Source organism: Eptatretus burgeri, chromosome 9 (genome assembly GCF_056783735.1).
Source record: "Eptatretus burgeri isolate ZD-2024b chromosome 9, Ebu_testis_v1, whole genome shotgun sequence".
Classification (NCBI taxonomy): Eukaryota; Metazoa; Chordata; class Myxini; order Myxiniformes; family Myxinidae; genus Eptatretus; species Eptatretus burgeri.
In genome coordinates, this window is record NC_140969.1 from 28440479 (window position 1) to 28462898 (window position 22420).

The 22420-nt window shown below is 41.9% G+C and overlaps 2 protein-coding genes across 13 annotated transcripts in view; one reads left to right on the forward strand and one right to left on the reverse strand.

Annotated features, from left to right (window-relative positions):
* LDLRAD2 (low density lipoprotein receptor class A domain containing 2) overlaps positions 1-22420 on the reverse strand; it is an 814009-nt gene that overhangs the window by 597023 nt on the left and 194566 nt on the right. The window lies entirely within an intron of this gene.
* Positions 1-22420, forward strand: part of HSPG2 (heparan sulfate proteoglycan 2) — a 399834-nt gene that overhangs the window by 273227 nt on the left and 104187 nt on the right. For all 11 annotated transcript variants that reach the window (XM_085894498.1, XM_085894501.1, XM_085894505.1 and 8 more), the window contains 4 exons: positions 3762-3926; positions 6316-6426; positions 13385-13485; positions 16898-17078. In XM_085894498.1, the coding sequence (XP_085750624.1) occupies positions 3762-3926; positions 6316-6426; positions 13385-13485; positions 16898-17078 (558 nt within the window). The remainder of the gene's footprint in view (positions 1-3761; positions 3927-6315; positions 6427-13384; positions 13486-16897; positions 17079-22420) is intronic.

A 22420-nucleotide genomic window follows, 5' to 3' on the forward strand; every position in this document is an offset into this window, starting at 1 on the left:
CTTCTCCGAAGTGACCTGGTACCAAAGAAATTGAGTCAATGCCTCAGATCCCTTGTCAGAGTCCAAGTCTCACATCCGTAGAGCAACACTGGAAGCATCAAGGACCTGAAGACTCAGACATTTGTCCTGCACAGGTACCATGATCCAGTAAATCCATGACTCCCCAGGCCTGACTCAGACATCTATTGACCTCTGTCTCACAGCAAGCAGAAACATGAATATCACTGCCAAGGTAAGTGAATCTCTCTGTGACCTTAACATCCTCGCCACAAACGGGTGCAGAAAAGATAGCAGCATCCAAATATGTCATTGAAAGCCTGGATCTTGGTTTTGACCCAGGAAACCTGTAATCCCAGTGGCTCCGACTCCTCATTCAGCACTTTGGGGGCCCTCAAAAGCATATCTTGAGTCTCTGCAAAGATAACCGCATAATCTGCAAAATCAAGGTCAGATACTGTAGCTTGACATTCCCAAACGATGCATCGCAGCTTGATCTCTCCAACATCTTTTCCAAATCCAGTCCATACAAGCACTGAAAAGTGTGGGGGCCAGTACACACCCCTGACAAACTCCAATAACAACTGGAAATAATTCAGAGATGGTGTCACCACATCTCACAGCACTCTCAGAACCAGAGTATAGTTCAGGCATTAGATGATCAGTTTCGGTGGCACCCCATGAAGACCAAGAATCCTCCAGAGGGCATCCCGATTCACTGAATCGAACGCTTTACATAGATCAACATAAGCTGCAAGCAGCCCCTGCCGAAACTCTCGTCTGCATTCAGTGAGGACCCAAAGAGCAAGGATACGGTCAATCATTGATCTCTTTGGTGTAAAGCCTGACTGCTCTGGATGCTGGTGCTCAAGCAGATGGTGGCGAACCCCATCGATAATTATCTGAGCAAAGACCTTGCCCGACACTGAGAGCAGCATCACCTTTCGGTAGTTGTTGCAGTCCTGGCGATCACCCTTCATTTTCCAGAGAGGGACAACAAGAATCCTCTTCCAATCAGTTTGGATGATACCTGTGTTCCAGGCAGAGCACAGCACTGCATGCAATGACACGAGTACAGCATGCTCACCAGCATTGAGGAGTTTTGCATGGATGCCACAGATTCCAGGAGCTTTACCCCTTTTAAACCAGTTCACCACACCCTGTGTTTCCACAAAAGAAGGTGGCTCACAGTTTATTGGAGGGTCAGCCATAGGGATAGTAACACCTCCGACATCCAATTTGACAACTGGTGGAGGAGCCGGGTACTGCCGCTCAAAGTCACCAGCCCAGTGGGCCTTCACTTCGGACTCCTCTGTCAAGAGCCCACCACCCTCTGCCCTAACTGCAGTACACCGAGAGATGGACTTGGAGGAATGCATTGCGTGAATTCCCCTGTAATCAGGATGACAATCATTTGACCAAAGGTGATGTTCTACCCCCTCACAGATTCCTCGCACATAGGCCTCCTTGTCCACCCTTAGCGCAAGAACAGTTTTATGCCTAAGCTTCCTGAACAACTCAGCTATGCCATTCAACCTGGCCCTGTGACTCTGGTCAAGAGTATGCAGTGTCCCTTGAGGGACAAAATTCTTCTTCGCTCTACGGTGAGTTCCAAGATATCCACCGGCAACATCAAGGACGGTGGTCTTGAAGGCACTCCACAACTCTTCACGATTCTCCAAAGCACTCAGACCCTCCAAATCTCCACTCAGTCTGTTTGCAAACTCCTCAGCTACCCTCTCATCCTTGAGCTTGCCAACATCCAGTCAAGGTAGGGATGGTACCATTCTCCCAGATTTATGCTGCAACTTGAGAGTTGCTACAACAAGCCTGTGGTCAGTATTGAGGAACTGAGTGCTCTGGAAGACCCTGCAGTTCTGGATCATCCTCTAGTGACCATCAACGAGCACATGGACAATCTCCTTTGCCACACCATCAGAGTTGGAATGGCAAGTCCAGCCATGAGCCTGTGGGTGCTGAAACCATGAACCAGCCACCCAAAGTCCATGACTTCTTGCAAAGTTAAGGAACATACTGCTATTCTGGTTCACATTTCCAGACCCATGGGGACCAACACATGTCTCATAACCAGCCCTATGAGTTGTACTCGATGCATTGAAATCCCCCACAACTAGAAAAGTATCTCACCTGGGGCACTGATCAACCACAGACTCAAGCATGGCATAGAATTCGTCCTTCATGGTGAGATCACTCGCCTCAGTCGGATCATCTTCAGAGACTAGGTAAATGACACCCAAGGAGTGACGAATCCTTAGTCTCATAATACGCTCGTTGACCGGTGTTACCTCAATTATCATTGGTGTCAGCTTATTGGACACAGCTGCAGAAACTCCTTTGGCATGGTAACGATCAGAGCGACCAGACCAATAGTCGGTGTAACCACCCGCCACGATCTTGCCACTCTCCAGTTCCCCGAACCTGAGAGAGTGCTGCAATACTGATGTTGAAATGCTTGAGCTCAGATGATAACAGAGACAGTTGATCATACTGTCTTCAGGATAGGATATTCCAGGCACCCACCCAAAGGGACTGCCCCAGGTTAACCCAAGGAGACCGCTGTCTGATGGACGACACTTCAGCACCACCCCGACACACACTACTGCCATGGTTTTCCTCGTATCATCAAAGAGTGGGGGTCCCTGAAGGCTTTGCTCCAATCCCGTCAACTGGTGAGCTTCCCTGCAAAGGGCAGCTGCACAGATGGTACTCCCATGTAGTGGGTTTTCAAATTTCTTTGTGGCATGTGATGCGGAATGAAGGGTTTTACGGTGGCCAGAGTGCAAATCCTGCCACCAACCTCCGAAAAATAAAGCAACCCAACTGCAGGAGGATGTCCGCAGACACAGTTGGGCACTCAATATGGATGGCCGTTGGCTCACAAAGAGCTCCTCTGCCCTTTGACATGTTTTGTTTTTAATCCTGCTGGGTGTCCATATCCATACACCCTCCTCACCAGGAAACCTGGTGGGGGATATGGTTTAGTCGCCGACAACCCGACCATGAAACAGGTTTACTTGGTGCCTGTTGCAAGTCACAGATCTAATCTGGCCTGACCTGACATATGTCCACAAATAATTATCTTATGGCTCGAAAAATCGGACAGGCGATGGGATACATCATTCATCCGTAAAGGGTCATTTAATCACCTTTATCAGGTGAAGATCATTGTGGCCTCGCGAGTCAATCGGCTTGGTTCCATTAGTTTGTGGGTGATGTGATGAGCATAGAATGGCTCATGGACATTGGGTTTCCTCCAAATTTCTTTCAGTCTCATGTTAAACAACAGTATAGCCATTGTTTGGAAAGGCAATCATCATTAAATGGAAATGACCGAATAGTTTAAGGTTATAATAGTTTTTACTTCCTGTAGGTGTGCCCCATGAAATGCCAAAATAAGTTATTTCTACTTCTAAACATGAAGTTCGTTGTATACACCTTAACATGGAGTTTCTTCGTTGTATGGCTCTTAGTCCCTTTGAAAGTTTGATTGAGATTGGATAAGTAACGACCGTATGCATCATGGTTAGACATACAGACAGATAGACAGACAAACAGACACCAAATTGTTCATTTTAGTATGATGGCAGAATGTTTCACCACTCTCTCTCACCTTTGCCTTCTGCCTCCTCCCCTCCCTAATGAAGGGACGAACACCTGCACTGAGTTTTGCTTCATATTCAGTGGAAATGTTTCGATCCTCCTCATATAAGTTGTCTGGTGTTGTATCAATCCATTCCCTACAGAACGTTCTCCATTGATAGTGTCTGTATACCCAGAAAGACTGGAAGCTCAGGGTGGGCAAAGTGCTACGGTGCGGTGTTATGCTTCCAGCACAGGACCTGTCCAGTATTCATGGAGCCGGCAGAGCGGCCAACCCCTCCCTGCAAACGCCGAGATACAACTCGATGGTAAGAGCAGCACAATTTTACTTTTCTGAATCAAAAGAGTTAATTCGAGCAACCAATATGTCTGAAATCTTTCTTCATTTAGCTTTTCTAACTTGTGCTTCGATTGCATTTTGCATGTGCGTACATGTTACATTTTGAAGACAGGTTTTATCAAGTGTAACCAGATTCGGTAGTGGAATGGTTAGAATGTATGCCCTGAGTCTGGGAGGGTGGTGGTTCAAACCCCAGCTGAGTCATACTGAAGATTTACAAAATGTTATATACTGCTTCCTTGCTTCCTTGCTGCTGAGCATCCGAAAGGATAGAACATAGACAAACGCTGCTGGGAAGGCAATGGCAAACTACCCAGTATAACCCTGGCAAGAAACCACTTTGACAGCACCAATGCTCTGTAAGGAGCATCAAATCAAACAATAATAAATAAATAAATAAATCAGTGATCATGTGTGTACAAACGGAACATGTCTTTTTTTCACACAAGGTTTCATCATATAATATAATCAATGTACAGGTAATGACCATTTGGACCACACATTCCTGCACCATATCTGTATCCTGTAAATGCCATCCACTAAGGTGGTGTAAATGAAGCAGCGAATCACAAGCAAGGATTATTACCAATGCACCAGCATATAATGGCCAACTCTTTTAGAAGATACAATTGAATATGTAATTCCTCCAATCCAGATTGCTTTACATCCTGCTCAAAAGGATGAAACACACTAGAATGGCAATTTTAGTTGTCGAGAGTGAAAAAGGAACAACTTGTCTTGCTTGGACAGTTTATATGAGCATTTCAGGCGGGGATTGAGGAAAAACTTAAAAAGATATAATGACAACTCTGTGAGAATGTAATCATTGACACTTTAGGTTATAACCTTCAGGGCAATACTATAATGTATTCAATGAGAGACACTGTTACCATTACCGTTACAATTTACTCTAGTTGAAGTGTAAATATATTGCGAATACAATCAACTAGTAATAAAAACAATTTTGATTAACAATCTTTTGTTGTTAATTCCTTTGTTAACTGATAAAAAAAAACATTACTGTTAACCATAAAGACGTTATAGTTAAAATACAATTGGACATTCCAACATCACAAATGACAATTATTCTGTAGTTTACCAGTAAAAATATTACAGTAAATCAACTACTAACTGTGATAGTAAAATTCTTCTCCAATAAATGATGTACAATACTCATGACGTTTCTTGTTATCATTGAATATGACTGATTGTCTCAGCTTGTATATCGAGACTCAAAAATACTTTGAGCAATTTACATTTCCATATCAATTCCAACATTACAACAATAAACAGGGAAAAAAATTCAATTAAAATACAGAAATATATCACACAGGAAGTGGGCAAATCCAACATTTACCCCCAGACGATGACATTGTCACAACAGCTACAATTCAGCTACACAGACATCATAAGGAGATGACAGACTGGTCAGTAGTAGGGTTTTGGGGCTTCTGGGACATTATATGTAAGTGAATGGGAAAAATTATGGAAACTTGTTGACTGACACCCAAATTCTCCCAATTTTACTTGTGATGCTGAGCATCCTATGCTGAGTCTCTCTCGCAAAAGACTCAAATGTGATTTGTTACCTGCTTCTTCTGAGAGTGTCAGCTGCGGCTGAATGGACATGTGGCTCGTTTTCCTGACGCTGCTCCTGCTCACCAGATTCTCTCAGCGAGGGAGCCTGGTGAGTGGAGGAGGCCAATGGGCCAACCATGCGTTTCGTGGTTGCCGCAGGTTAATCAGCATCTCAAGGAGATGGAGATGGGCCAGGCGTCTATCTGGGGGATGGCCATATGGAGGAACTTGGAGTACCAGTGGAAAGTGGATGCAGCGACACGCTGCTCCGGCGCATGCTCCGATACTTGACCTGACCTGACCTGTATTATAAGCTCGTACATTTTCTGAGGACAATCATTCGTCAAGGAACCAAAACATTTTATAGTTCTGACCCGAACCATTTCTTAGGGTGTTTCACATTTATTCAAAACGATCATCAAAACGCTCTCTAAAGCATTTCAACAGAAAAACTGGACAAGAACTGTTTAACTTATCAACCCTGGGTAGTGAGAATTCACGGAAGTCACTGAACGATGCGGTGATGAACAGCTGATGTTTGGTTTCACCGATATCTACTTTATACAGTCAAATACATTTAATTCTGTCCAGAATCAAACACAGGAACAGACATTTCATTGGGGAGTATGTTATCAAATTAACTTTTTATGTTTTAAGTCCATTATTTATCAATGATACAAATGTTCACAGATGATTATATCATTAGACAATGCATGTCAACTTGAACATTACTGTTGTTTTGCCTTTACATCTTCATGTTTTATTTCCATCCCCTGCAGGCCAAGAGCTCATCTTATCCAACATTGAGCCTGATGATGCAGACGTGTACATTTGTACCTGCTACTCACTACACGCCTCCAACTCCAGCCGCACTGAAATCATTTATTCTGGTCTCTCGAATTATACCTCTGATGTCTTTATCTCAATCATCTCTCGTCACAAGTTTTCACATCTATCATCTGTTTCATTTTCCACCACATTCACTTCTCTCTTTCATTTTATTCCACGGTGGGATTTCTCTTTAAGTTTGTGCATTCCTTTGAGTTTCTTCATACACATATCCTTTGTCCTTATCCGCTCAATGACTCCCACACTTGAAGACATGCCTTTCTATTAATACATTTAAGTAAAATGTAAAAAAAATTGCAATACTTTGGTAAAATGATAGACAATTACAAACGTTGAACATATGGCATGTATGCGCAAATACATCACCCAGAGATCAGGCAATGAAACAGTGACTTGACTTTACGAATCGTCTTTATTGCAAGGGAATTATATAAGGGTACGGCATATGCGTACGTCTGAGTGTCGCTCTGTCTAGGATTGGTTCGAGCCTTGAAATGTTTCTTGACTTGGCGTGATTTTTCCCAAAGCTCTGATGAGAGGTCGGGCCTCTATTATTATTATTATTATTATTATTATTATTATTATTATTATTATTATTGTTATTGTTTTATTATGACAGGTGCACTATCTACTTGTGTCTATATATGTTCATTATCTTTCTAAGCATTTTTACCTCCAAAATTGCATAGTTTGTGTTAAATCACCTTAATTATGTTTATCACATCAAATTAAAACCAAACAACAGTGCAACAGCAGCTGAAATCAGAATATGCAACTCAGCAATTTCTGCAGCTTAATTATATGCAAATTGTAACATTACGGACCACTTTTAATGACTAATTAATTTTACATCTCTCTCTCTCAGATGACATGGACCAACTTTTATTCACTCATCCCAACTCTCTCTTCCTCATCTGTGGTGATTTCAATTGTCACCCTGCTAAATGGCTGGGTGTTGGTACCACTCTCACCAGCCATGGGACTTCTGCAAAAGACTTCTGTGACTCCATGGGTCTGACTTCATCTGTGAACTTTCTAACCTGGATTTCTCCCAATGGCAAATCTTCCATCCTGGATTTGGTGATGACCAACTTTCCCGCTAATTAATCTTGCCCGTCCTCTGCCCCAATTGGCTCATCTGATCATGTGCTTTGAAGGTCAATATCTCTCTGGCCATTCTCAGAGAACAGCTTAAGCACTGGCAAGTAGCAGTTTATTCAGGCAAACTGATTGGGACTGCAAGCAGCTATCTCTCTTCAGGACTGGTGTCCTATATCTACCACCCCTGATGTTAACTCATCTTGGGAATTCTTCCACAGAAACCTGTTCTCTCTTATACAGGGTTCATCCCATCTTGTCTTCAGTTATCTTACCCATTCTTCTGCTCTTGGTACTCTGAATCCTGTGGTGAGGCAGTGACTTTAAAACAACTTGCATTATCCTCCTGGAAGGCAAATCCAACCGAAGGCAAACTCAGATCATTCCACAAAGCCCACAACAAGTGTGTGTCTACTCTCAGGAGAGCCAGAAAACATCTGTCCAATCTCAATAATGAACTTTCAAACTTGTCTCCCTCCTCTAAAACCTGGTGGCACCTTGTCAAGTCTGTCTCTGGTGTGTGCTCCCCTTCCATCCCTTCCCTCACTTCAAATGGTACCACAGACAATTCTGCTTGTTAGAAGGTTGAACGGATCAATTCTGTGTTTGCTTCAAAATCTTGTGCCCCTCACCTCTGTCTGTCTGTCTGTCTGTCTGTCTGTCTCTTGCTCTTGCTCTTGCTCTCTCTCTCTCTCTCCCTCTCTCTCTTTCTCTCCCTCTCCCTCAGTCAGTCATACCCACCTGCTCCTCAATTCTGTGTCTTTTGCACCTGAAAAGGTGGAAATTACCAGAGGTCACTTCCATCTGCTTGGAAATCAGCCAACATCACAGCATTACATGAAAAGGTACAAAAACTGATCCCCTTAACTATGGACCAATCAGCTTACTTCCAATCATCAGGAAGGTCATGGAATCCATCATCACAGTTGACATAAAATCGTTTCTTTTCTCGAACAGACTCATCTCAGATCATCAATTCAGATTCAGACCAGGTCACTCTACCATGCATATGCTGCTTCTACTCTCCCAACAATGAACGGAGGTTCTCAATATCGGACATGAGATCAGGGCCGTTTCTCTGGACATTATTCGAACTCTTGATAGAATCTGGCATCCCGACTTGCTCTCCAAACTGTCTGCCTATGGAATCCAAGGCCAACTCCACTCTTGGATTACTGAGTTCTTCTGAATGCAACTGTGATGCCATCGGTCAGGGGATATCAGTTGAGCTTGGACATACCTGATGTTTAACTGTCAATCTGAAGTGTGTTGAATGGTTGTGAAGTTGTTCTGTGTGGTGTTTTTCATGAACCTATCCCACCTTTGCCCCAAGGTGCATCTGAGCACCGTTTGTGCGTTGATGCATTGGGGGAATGTGAAGGAAAAATGAAAAAATGGGAAATCAAAAGCTGGTCCTGAGATTTGACATTCTGACTCTGGCCTCGTATGATCTGTCAGCTTGGTCTTTCCTTGGATAGCTCAACCTTTTTGGTTTGATGCCTCCAAAACTACTTGGTCTACAAGTCAAACTCTCACAATGGAAGTGAGAGGCGCAGGTTTTTTTTTTTTTCAAAAGGGGTGGGGTGGGGCTTTTGCTGCCTGTCAGGTTGAAAAAGTAATGGCATATGAAAATCTGTATGAGACAAAAGGTAGACTACATACGCTATACCGAAGCCATGTGAGGAGCATGTGCACTGTGCAGCGCCAAAAGGAGCTCATTATGAGGGACAGAACAGGAAATGGAAGCTTGAAAGTGAAAGAATGGTGGCAGATGACTAGTGACATACTCTTGAGGATAAATATGATGTCAACACACAGGAAGATTTATTTAGTATTGTGGTCTCCAATTGGGAGCCCGCGCTAGAATCAATCCCCGCAGAGTGAATTGTCTCAAGCGCCTTTTTCATTTTCAATGAATTACATCACTTCCGATGGTCGGAAATGTTTGGTAATTCCTTTTCTCATGTAGTGTTGGCACTGTCCAGTATAGCTCTATTGTCAGAATTAAAGCAGCTCTGATTAGGGTCCTCCAAGATTAAATGTTTCTACGCTCTTCTACTTTCACAAGCAGCACATGGCTGCAAGTAGCATCATTCCCTGGGGGGACACGGTTGTGCCCCTGAGGTGTCTTTGGGTGAAGTTAAGGCCCGGTCACACCTTGACGTTTTAGCCAGCGATGACAACGTATTAAAATGTATGTAAAACGCTGGCTGATGTTGAACTTTTGATGTTTTTTTTTTAAGATTCGGACGTATTCATAACGAGTTGGTCGTATGCATAACATATTAGTAATGGACACAGAACGTTTCGTTGTGTTATAGATAACTTATACCAACGAATGCTGAACCTGTTGTTGGCCTACACAACCGATGCCCAACGATAGTCTAACTTAGGCATAGCGCGTTGCACGCATCGCCGACGATGTTGTGACGTAGCCTATTAAAAGGCTGACACACAACGATTCGAATCATAACTGCCGTAGAAATGGAAGTGACAACATCGCGGTCACACCTTGGTGATCTTGCCAGCGTATGCCGACCTAAGAAAAATGTGTCTAAAACGTTGGGGGCACGTCAAATACGGTATGAGTAAGTTTGGTATACGTGAGTAGAACGCTAAAGTACGCTATCATAAGTCGTAGTAAGTAGAGTACGTCAAGAAATTTTGAACATGTTCAAAATTTTACGACGTACTCGGCGTATGACACACGCTCCGCATGCGATGGGGATAAGTTTTACACACGATATGTGGACGCTTACACACGTCCACAAAGGCTACTTATAAGCTACTCATAAGTCGAAACACGTCGCGGTAATGTCTTTTTTACGCGAAACTTATTTCTATCTTATGTTTGACGTGCTTTGAACCAATTCTTTACGTAGTCCCAACACACATCGACGTATGTAGACGTATTCCAATGACGTCTTCTGGTCGACAAAAAAAATTAATGAACGTGTTTCTAGGTTACAACTGCCATATAAAGACGTGTTCCCAGCGGTTTTGGGAATTGGTATGTAAAAATGGTATTCATAAAAGGGGAACCCAACAGTGTTTTCGAGTTCCTTTTTAAGTCGATGTCCATGTCAGCAGTAACAGTATCAGTATCAGTATCAGTATTAGTATTAGTATTAGTCGTAGTTTGTTCATGTTGGCAGTAGTAGGTGGGTGTGAGGGGGAGGGTGTGGGTTATGATGGATCCTCCTTGTGTCCACGGGTAGGTTCATAGGCTGCCACTCAACGATTTAAATGGCTGCATCTCCACTATTGAAAGTAGACGCTTGCGCTCAACAATTGGATTTTTTTTACACTCAACGACTTTTAAACGGTACCACTCAGCTATTTTCATTGTTTACAATGAACGATTTAAATTGCTGTCACTCGCCTTTGTTTTTTGACGCTGGCGCTCGGAAATTTTAATCGTTTCTATTGAACGTGCTAAATCGCTCAAACCCCACTATTGAAAGTAGACGCTTACGCTCAACAATTGGATTTTTTTTACACTCACCGACTTTTAAACGGTACCACTCTGCTATTTTCATTGTTTACAATGAACGATTTAAATTGCTGTCACTCGCCTTTGTTTTTTGACGCTGGGGTTTGGAAATTTGAAGCGTTTCTTCTGAACGTGTTAAAACGCTCAAACTCGACTATTTTAAATAGACGCTGCCGATGGACAATTGGAATCATAGCCAAGCTAGACATCGAAGTGTGAACATCCTCGTCATGCCGAAGAAAAGTTTGAAGAATGCTGCAAATAAGTGTCCTGGCCGTGGCCGTGGACGCTGACGCAAGGATGATCCAATATACCGACGTCTTTCAGCCTATGAGTAACTTAAAAGTAACGTCTGTCGATGTGTGGCAACGATCGCGTAACGTGCCAACAACACGTTAATCATAGGTTAGAAATAAGTTTCGGGTACGCTAAACATTACCTCGGCGTGTCTCAACTCATGATTAACTTACAAGTAGCATGTGTTGACGTCTGTCAACGGTCGCAGACCGTGCATACAACTTGTGGCCAGCGTAGCGGAATGTGTGAGTCATACGCTGGCATACGTCGTGAAATTTCAAGCATGAAAAAATTTGAGGACAACCGAAAAGTACAACGTTTAAAGCCAACGTACAACGACGTATGGCAGTGTTTTTCAGCGTGCTCTCAATGTTATCAAAACTTACCCATAACGTATTCAACATGTGCCAGCGTTTTAGAAAAAAAATTCAAAAATCGGCATACGTTGGCTAAAACGTCAAGGTGTGACCGGGCCTTTACATTGGAGTTGGGATTTTCATCAGCAAGTACAGTGATTGATGCATGATGGAATAGTTCAGGTCCTTTTCAATGACCCATCATCTCTGACACCACCACTCTTTTTATATAAAAGATCTCTTGTCTACCTTCACCACCATTGTTACAAATAAAACTAAATAGTTCTTTCAATCTTCAAACCACCTGAAGACAGAATGAGAGAAATAAAATGTAATGTTGTGTGGATCAGTTGTGTATATTTTTACACCAAATGATGAATATACATTCATTTTCACAGACATGAATACAGCTTTTTGCCAATACCTGCCACGTTCTACCTCTAAAGATGTGTGAAAGTATGATGCTCCAAACATGGGGTCTCATTGACATCTGTAACTTGCATTCTAACTTATATTCTACTGTGTGTACCTTATTGCATCATATCAGTAAAAAAAAAAAATCACTTTTAAAAGACAAAACACTCCTTTTACCCATGTGTTTCGTATCAACACAATGGTTTGACAGGGAACTAAAAATGGGTTGATAAAGACTAAAAGCGACTCTGTTCAAAGGTCTATCATGTTGTGTCTGATTTCGGTTGCCAAGGTGAACAAAACTGCCTATACATCTCTTTGTCCCTCCAAGTGGTACTTACCACCCAACTTGGCTCATGAACTTGTTTTTTGATTTTGATCAATGACCAGGTGATGTATATCATTATAATCTGTCAACTTGACTTCCCACTTTACATATTGTTCAAGATACATAGATGCTAACTCATCTGGTATCCAAAATAATTAAATCTTGCTCTGGAGTATTTAAATGAAGACGAAGTAGAAGAAGAAGATGAAGATGATAGTATGTTTTTTTTGTTTGTTTTTGTTTTGTTTTTACCACCTAAAAGCAAAACCCCGAGTACAGCCAGCAATTTATAACTCATTCTGTGCAGCGGTTCAAATGCACATAGAAGTCAAACAAACAAACAAAACACTTTTTTTTTAATGTTAAAGCAAATTTGGCGTGGCAGCCTAAAAGATATGCACACTCACCTCAAAGCTGTCTCGCCTGGGTTTGTATCTTGGCCTCGCTATAAACTGTCATTCTGGTGTTTCACATGCAAGGCCAGACATCAATGTGGGTGCCATCCCTTGGATATACGCTAAACAGGGCGTCATGTCTGCTGGCATTATTGGTGTGCGCTAAAGACCCCACGGTGTTCCTCACTAAGACTAGGAGAGATATTACCAGCATCATGAAAAAGAAATTACAAATTCCTGCTACCTTTAATGGACCGTCAGGACTGGCCAGCTGGTTCTTGAAAGACTTAGACAAAAACGTCCCTGGCCGACCCCACAAGAAGGTGGGGTTAGCCGGGGACGTCTTGGCAAAATAGCTCCAATCATTAATTGGCAGGCAATAATGAATGGAGCTATTTTGGTGTTGTGTGGGTCATTAAAAATTGGGGCCATTTAAGAAAAGTAGTGGTGATTGTGGTGGTAGGAGTAGTATTATATCGTCCTATTTATGCTGGTTTATTAAGGGTCCATTGATGATTACACTGTGGTTCGTTTTTACATAAATTGTCACACTGCCAATACCTGTACTCTTGTACTACTTTGCTCACGTTTTCATTCCTGCGTATTCACGCGGTCTAGGTGCACCTCCCAGGCCTATCGAAGTACACATTGAAGAGCCTTCTGTTCTGCAAGTACAAGCTGGCATTACAGTCACCTTTATCTGTACTGCCACCAGTCAGGTGAGACGATAATTAATACACTTTGCTTCAGCATTCATCTCTTTCCATCTTGACTGTGTGTACCATTTATTATAGGACATTGAACTCCAGAAACACCCACTCCCTATGAAGCATCTGGAGGGCAATATTGGTTCACGAAAAAATATTTTCACGAAAAAAATAAATGACCACTATATTCGTTATTGTTGTGTGTCTATCTGTCTGTCCCGAGCATAGCTCCGTGGGTTTTGATCCGATCCTGACAAAATTTTGGTGGGAGGTTTATATCATGATCTAGTTGTGTTTTCCTGAAAATGAGCGTGGTGCGCCCATTATGGGCGGAGCCACGCCCAAAAAACGTGTTTTTAGGGGGTAGCCGATTTCAATTTGCATCTTCTCCGAGGGGGTTTGTCGAATCTGGCAGGGGTTTCGGTATTTGGTTAGCCCAATGGCACCTGCATAGCCCCACAGAGCTCGATTTTTCATTTTCGTCCCAAGGTCAAGGCCACAAGGTCACGAACTTAGAAAATTGCGAATTATGTTTTTAGGGGGTAGCCGATTTCAATTAGCATCTTCTCCTCGGGGGTTTGTAGAATCTGGCAGGGGTTTCAGTATTTGGTTTGCCCAATGGCACCTGCATAGCCCCAAGGAGCTCGATTTTTCATTTTCGTCCCAAGGTTAAGAAGGTCATGCTCACAAGGTCACGAACTCAGAAAATTGCGAATTTTCACATAAAAATCATTCGACCGCCCAAACTTTGAGAGCTCGGGTGACAATATTTTTTATGCATAATCTTGAGGTCATTCCCCACCTAAAGAAACCATTTTGCTCTATCTCGAACACCTTGCCCGTGGCGCCCCCTTCAAGTTTGTTTTTACACTGATTTCATCAAAGTATGGATAATAATCCGAGTAGTGTGAAATGCCATATAGCCTATATGACGTTATATTGTTCCTGGAATGTTCCAGAGGAAGTTTTGCACCAAAGGTCATAATCCTTGACCTTTGACCTTTAAAGGTCACAAAGGTCAAATTTTCAAAGTTGTGGGAATCGAACCGGGTTTTCAACCTTCTTCAACGAACTAACTCCAATAAGCTATAGCACGTATCCTGTTTCCTTATTTTAATGTCCACAACATTGTTTTGTGACCTTTAAAGGTTATGCAAAGGTCAAATTTTGAAAGTTGTTGAACGAATTCGGGTTTTCGACATTTTGCAGCTAATAACCTGTCACTCGTACCACATCATGTTGATAATTTTTATAACTTGGTCAAACACTATCACATTGTCTCATCCTTGACTTCTGAAACAATCTACATCGTCAAATACCACTCGTGAACCATCGTCTTCAGACTTGTCATTATTATTATGTCATTATCATTATGCTATAATCATCAGACGGAATTGATTCGTTTTTAAACACTTTACTTCAGGTAGGTTTCCGGAACAGCAGCTCTGAGCCTATCTACCACCCATGTATAAATATATATGCGTGCATCCAATTTTCTCCAAATGTCTATCAGGCGAGTATTAAACAATGCTAATGACCATTAGGAATGGGGTTATGCTTCAAACAAAGGTCACAATTGCGCCGAAAGGGTGTCAGGAGCAAGAATGTACATCACTCTTGAAGCCATGGCCTGGAGAAGTCACATATGAGGTCCCAATATACAAGTTATAAACAGTCCATATGTCGTTCACATATATTCTGATGGTTAGACAAATCAGACGGCAATGAGAAACATCATTCATGTATAAAGACTCTTTTAAGCAGCTTTATTTGCTAAAGATCTTGTGGCCAAGGTAGTGGCCTACCAAGAAGCCCAGCAGGTTGAGACTGCTCAGATCCGTTTGTGTATGGTGGACAGAATAAGCATAGAATGCCTCAAGGACGTCGGCTTTTCCAAATTTATTTCAGTTTCGTGTTAAACAACAGTAGTGAATGTTTAACATGGTAATCAGATATTGGACAGCATTGACAAAATAGTTTGTGGTTATAATCTTTTTTACTTCCTGTAGGTGTGCCCCATGAAACACCACGATAAGCGATTTATACACCTTAACCTGGAGTTCACCCAAGACAGAAACCCTACTTGGGGAGAGGATGGTGGGGGGGGGGGAGAGGGGAGGGGATGAAGTCACTCCAACTTCTGTCTTGTGACCCCTGGGCCCCGGGAAAGTTTGGTTGAGATTGGATAAATAACAACCAAAGTTGCGTATTTTAGTGGCCTTACTATGATTGACATTAATTTAGTTATCCAACTCAATAGAAATGGTTAATATATTGCTTTATGAATCTACTTTATAAGCTTGGCCTCTTATCATGAATGTTGTTGTCTTATATTTCATTTTCTTTCTTTCCTTGAGCTTTTATCACCATTTTTTTTATTTCTTTTTTTGTTGAACCACAGAATGATGGCTTATGGAAGAGCTAGAACACAGAATGGATCAGGATGCAACAGAACAAAAGGAACATAAAAAAGAGAGCGTGTGTTAGGGTGGGGGGGGGGTGATGTCAACAGCAGGACAGATGGATAAATAAGGGGGATGCGGGTAAGAATGAGGAGTGGGGGAGAACACAGAGAGAGGATAAAATGTGCGCAGAAGCAAACTCACAGGAAGGAACAACTGGAAATTTGGGAGGGATTTTAACAAGGGAAGAAAAAAATATTATAATGGTTTTGGATGGGGGATGATCTGACATTGTCTTGAACAGCTATCTTGAAGATATTGAGGGAAGAATGAGATTGAAGAGAGTCTGGAAGTACGTTCCACAGGCAGAATGAAAAAGAGGAACAAATGAGTGGAGGTGAGCAGTGATTCTGGAATTTTGGAGTGCCACCAGAAGGGGGTTGCTAGTGGACCACATGCACCTTGCAGAAACCTGGAGGGGCAATGCATGGAGAGGGCAGATTGTGCAAGACCACAAAGGATGCAGACGACTATAGTGAGACCACCATGACGTGTCTGCAATGTGAAAGTGATAGGCCCATAGACTCAGCTTCATCGTGAGAGATTCCAATAATCTTGAAGGCCTTGGTTTCCATGGCATCAAGCTGAGAAAGGTGTGAGGCAGGGGTGCAAGCCCAGAGGAGAGAGTAGTACTTCCATTTAAGCTACAGATGAAGGCCTTCAATGAATGAATGAAGGCCAGATGAAGGCCGACAGATGAACTACAGAGTTCAAGTGTGCTAAGGAAGGAAGGACTTTGCAGTGGTGGGTGCCCAGTCAGCAGCTGATTTTGGAGGCCAAATTTGAAATGTTTGCCCAAGAAAGATCATGCCTGATAGGGAGACCAAAGAGTTTGAGTGACTGAACTTCTTCAAGAGGATTGTTAATAAAGTAGATGGGAGGGTCTCATGTTATCTTATTCATTGGATAACATCATCACCATCTCACCATGTACCTGTTTTCTCTGATCCCTTTGCCGACAGTTACCAGCATACACCTTGGTGTGGACACGTGAAAGTGATGGCATGCTGCCGGAGCGTGCACAGGACTTCAATGGGATCTTGAAACTGGTTGCTGTACGAATTGAGGACACAGGAACATATACGTGCACCGGATCCAACATGCTTGGCATGGACGTGGGTCATGCGCAACTCAGTGTACAGGGTGTGTGCTTCTCTCTGGCAGAAAGATGACACCTCTACGTTGCAATCATAATCGTCACGGATATTCCTTTTTTATTTTATGATATAGTCTATGGTTTGTATACATTCCTTACAAGTGCCTATGTGAAGTTACTTAATTACTGCTGGTTTTTTTTTTCTTCAATTCCTACTGACATATCTGTTTTGGAAGAGGAAAGCAAAAATGAGGACAACAAGGAGCATTCTTTTGTTTTTGATGGTAAAACACCTGGGAAGATGGAAAAGATGTCCAAAATCGGAGAAGCATTTAGGAGCAAAAGCATTATAGGAGAGAGCGCATCAAATTTGTCCTCATAACAACAAGAAATACTCCACTCCACAAAGAAAATTAACAAGAAGTACTCAACAAAGTCCAATTGTTGAGATGTAGTGTTGACTGCACAGGAATTTAATGAGGCCTCATCTAGAATAATGTATGCAGTTTTGTTCTCCACATCTGAAAAAGAACATTTCCAGCAGGCACACAACATTGTTGCAACGTCGTTTGCCAGTTCTATCCTGACGTCAGAATTGGGTCAGTGGGAAGTTGTTTTTGCAACACCCATGACGTCGGTTTTCAACGTTGTGACAACATTGAAATCTGACGTTGTGACAACATTGAAATCTGACGTTGTTGCAGCGTCGTGTTCTGGTTGTACCTGACGTCAGAATTGGGTCAGTGGGAAGTTGTATTTGCAACACCCATGACGTCAAATTTCAACGTTGTCACAACATTGAAGCATGACGTTAGTTTTCAACTTTATCACAACGTTCATAAAATGGAGTTTTTGTTTTTACCCTTTTCTTTGCACGTCAAAGAAACGAACATTGCAGTGCATGACACCCTTCAGCTTCCAGCTTGATGGAGCTCTCGACCCGTAGGTCTGGGGCCAGCGGAGCACCGCTGTTCTACTGGTGCCATTATCAAAACATTGAAGTTGTATTGCAACATCATTACATTTCACAATAACACATAATGACCACAACTTGAAAACATCTGTAATTCATAATCATTTATTATCACGTATCACGCAGAGCATGATTGCGGCAAAAATATACAAGCAGTATTAACAATAATAATATCTTTATTCGTACCAAAAAAGCACACTCAAATACAAACGTACAATGAATAAAAGTAGATACCATTGCAATTGAGAAATATATACTAAAAATTGGGAATAAAAAGAAATACCACATGGGTAAAAGTCGTCAATACCTTTTTGACAAATTCACTTTGTGCAAAGCACAGTTAACAATTCAAATTCAGAACGTTCTGCTCCAGAGAGGAACTGTGGAGCTTCTTCTCTCTCAAATATAATTGACTGCACAAAGGCACCTTTAAGTACAATAATATAAGGGTATGTTCTTTTGAACATACGAGTCCCTAGGACCACCAGGTGGCACCATGAATAGATTCACAGCAGTAGGTGCTGCCGCTAGGCGAGTAGATGGTTAGCAGCGTCATCATGGTTGGCGTCTCGCAATATAATATATTAGCGCAATTAAAAATACCGTTTTTTCCTCGCATCTTCATGTCTGTCAAAAAACCAGTGTCAAGGTGCACAACTACAGCTCATAACCTATCCATTGAGGTGTTTTTCGCTCCCCCTTGCTTTCCCGTTTTCACGCCACTGTCCACACAAAATTCATCAATCAATTCTATACAGAGTCCAGGGGACTCAAACATCAACATGCAGTGTTAGTAAAACTGCTGATAATTCTATGCTTGCATACATTAAATGGGCATTAGGAGCATAAAAGGTATTGACTGATAACTTACATTTATATAAAATGTAATTAAAAGTTTTAGCTACTGATGACATACTACCCATTGTTACAAGATTCATAATTCAGCAACCTCAGGTAAGAATTATGAGAAGATGAAGAACCACATATAAATGTTGCTATACGACATAATAGTTGACATTCAATAGGTTGAAATTCAGCAATGACTGGTAAAAGAGTACAATATGGGTCCCACTTGGGAAGTCAAACACCTTTCTGATAGAATTTCTCCATGATATATATAATTTAGAAATATTTTTACTTGTTATGTCCCACAGCGGGCATAAATAGAATGAGATGCATAAAGACTTAAACAGATGATACTTGACATGATATGAACAGTGCATATAATTATATAAAACTGAATTACAATCAGGCAAATCAATGAGACCAAATATATATCTATGTGTGTGTATTCATACAAAGCAAAAATATAAATGTAACATCATGAAGTATGAAAACATAATTTTGAATGCATCTTACATAAATAATTCCACAGCACAAAAGAAAATAATTTGTTGGGTGTTTTCAATCTTAATTTCACAAGAAAATAAAATAACTTCATTCTGCATAAAAGTACATGTAAATATTTTCACAATGTAAACTTCGGCTGGGTTTCCAACATACAACATTACAATTAACTATGCTGAAAATTCTTAATGATCAAGGACGTGGATGGCTGGCACAGCATGTTGCTGTTACTCATTATTATTACACTAGTACGTGCCCGTACATGCAAAAAAAAAAAACTTTCAAACAAATACACAGGCCATTCCTTCGCTCTCGTAAATGATGACTGGATTGGGGCATTGTGTTTATCTATAAATGCGCATAAGAAATCGAGAAATTATGAGAATAAAGTAAGTCATCACTATCCGGAAGTCCATACGTTGTAACCCGTAATGGGGAACGTGGCTGAGGATCTCTTCCCCATCGGCCATGCCTATGCAGTTGGTTTGGTAAATAAATGGCCATAACTTGGGAAGCACTTGTCTGATTAATATCAAACCTTGAAAAGGCACACACTCAGGTCCTCAGCAATATAGTTGGCAAGTTTCAATTAGATTGTACCAGTGGTTGTCGAGAAACAACACACACACACACACACACACACACACACACACACACACACACACACACACACACACACACACACACACACACACACACACACACACTGCTGGAATTATAGATAGATGAGGGCTTGTTCCTGCCCGCACCTCCACACTGATCAGGGGCATATTTCAAATGTTGTGATATGGCAGTGTCCACATCTGCCTCTGTTGCTGTTGGCTGACTGGTCATGGTACCGTCTGAAAAATAATAAGAATTTCCACTTCGAATATATTTGGCTTTATGATCATCAAACAAGACTTGCAATGTCAATTACGCTCAAGTCATGCACATTATAAACTGTCATTTAGCAATATTTATTACCTCTGACAACTTTATAAAAATTCAGGTTCCAGAAAGGTCTCTTCCCATTCTTTCCACGCAAATTGTATGTGGACATCACAGCATTGGACATCACCCTTATTTTAGAAAATTAAAACAATTTAGTACACCAGTGTTCAAAGCAGCTTGTAACAAATTTTAAGTTCCACTGCCCTTAAAAAGCCTCAATTAATATTATTCTGTACAATATAAAGTTATTTTCATGTTTTTTGATAACCATTTTACCAAAGGAAAACAATTGTGCACCGAAAAACTTGAACAACTCCCCAAGTGACAAACTACCGCAATGAAGGCTTCATTGTTACAAGCGGCAGTTTGTCGGCAGCCAAAGGGTTAATGTTTTTTTTATGACAAAACCACATTTTTCAGCGAACAATAACTCACAATTGTTTTCCATTTGCCTTTGGTTAGGCCTAACTCGTTAAAAGAGGACATACAAAATAATATATTATAAAAAATAATATTAATTGAGGCTTTTTTAAGGGCGGTGGAACTTTAAATTTGGTACATTGCGGTAATTCGTCGGACCCGAATGGCCGAAGCATTATCCACACCAGGATAATATTTTAAAAGGTTCTGAACCAATTAAACTTGTCCAAAGTAATTTTTACAGAGTTCCCTTTATTTACCACAGACCGGTGTGTTTTTTTTCACCAGGCCCGCGGAAAAATGAATTGATTATTTACCGACACGATCAGGGCCATGTCAGCGACAGCTAAACGTGATAAACGGATGAAATCGGGTGTCAGAGGATTCGATCGTCAGATGAACGTTCCCGAGTCCAAGGCTCGAACCACGATCGAGTGCCCCGAAGGGCCCGGGAGAGTTTCCATTGAATGTAACGATATAGATTCCATCACACCAGTAACAGGAACACATCATGGATTCTGTGATCTTTAAAACGTCCAAAAACAAAAGCTAAGACATAAAATCGATTTATAATATTATACTTACCAAAAATGATCATGGCGGAAGATAATTTTAACTAAAAAAGCAGAAGTCTTCTGCAGATTAAAGCGGATTGTCTCTGCCACACTCAGAAACAGCTAAAAGTTAAAAAGTTTAACCAAACTTTGCAAATGGCGGCTCGTGATGCGGAAATAGGAATTAGCCAATCAGATCTCTCCTCCTGTGAAAGGCAGACACAACCATACACGTCACGAGGTGGAAAAGCGGTCACCATGGCAACACACGAGGCAGAAAAAACAGTTTTAGATAATCGCGCTGCGCGCTGCGGCTGTACCGCGTGGTGATATGGTTGTACAACCAAGCGGCCGATTCCCGACGTCGTGAATCTTTCATACTGACGTCGTGTGCCTGCTGGGTAGCTACCACAAAAAGAGTTCAGAATAGAGCAACTAGATCAATTCCTGACATAGCCAGACTAAGCTACAAGGGGCAGCTGAAGAAGACAGGACTTCATACATTAGAAAGGAGGTAGATCCAAGGACATCTGATGGAGATGTTCAACAAAATGAAGGGAATAGAACAAGTACAAAATAGTTTATCAGCAGAATGGAGAGTGGCAGGACCAGAGGCCACAGCCTGGGTGCAAAGAGTAAAGAAGAGGAGAGTTCAGAGAGTAGAAAGGCATTGGTCTTTCACTCAGAGTGTAGTTACTTCCACTACCAAAGATGGACGAAGGGTACGTTTTCACTCCTGTCTGTCTGTCTGTCTGTGAGCAAGATATCTCAAAAAGTTACGGACAGATTCAGACGAAACTTGGGGAACAGGTTGGGTGTGTGACAAGGGAGGTCAGGTCAGGTATGGGAGCATGCGCAGGAGCAGCACGTCGCTGTGTCCACTTTCCGCCGGTACTCCAGGGGCCTCCGTCTGGCCATCCCCCAGGCAGCTTCCCTGCCAAACCCTATCTCCTTGAGATGCTGTTCAACCTGCTGAAACCACGAGGCACATGGTCGGCCCACTAGCCTCATCCACTCATGAGACTCCCTCAATGAGAGAATCTGGTGAGCAGGATCACTGTCAGAAAAATGAGCCACATGTCCATACAGCCTCAGCTGATGCTCACGGACTATGCAGGTAACAAATCTCATTTGAGTCTCTCTCAGCAACTGCTCGTTGGAC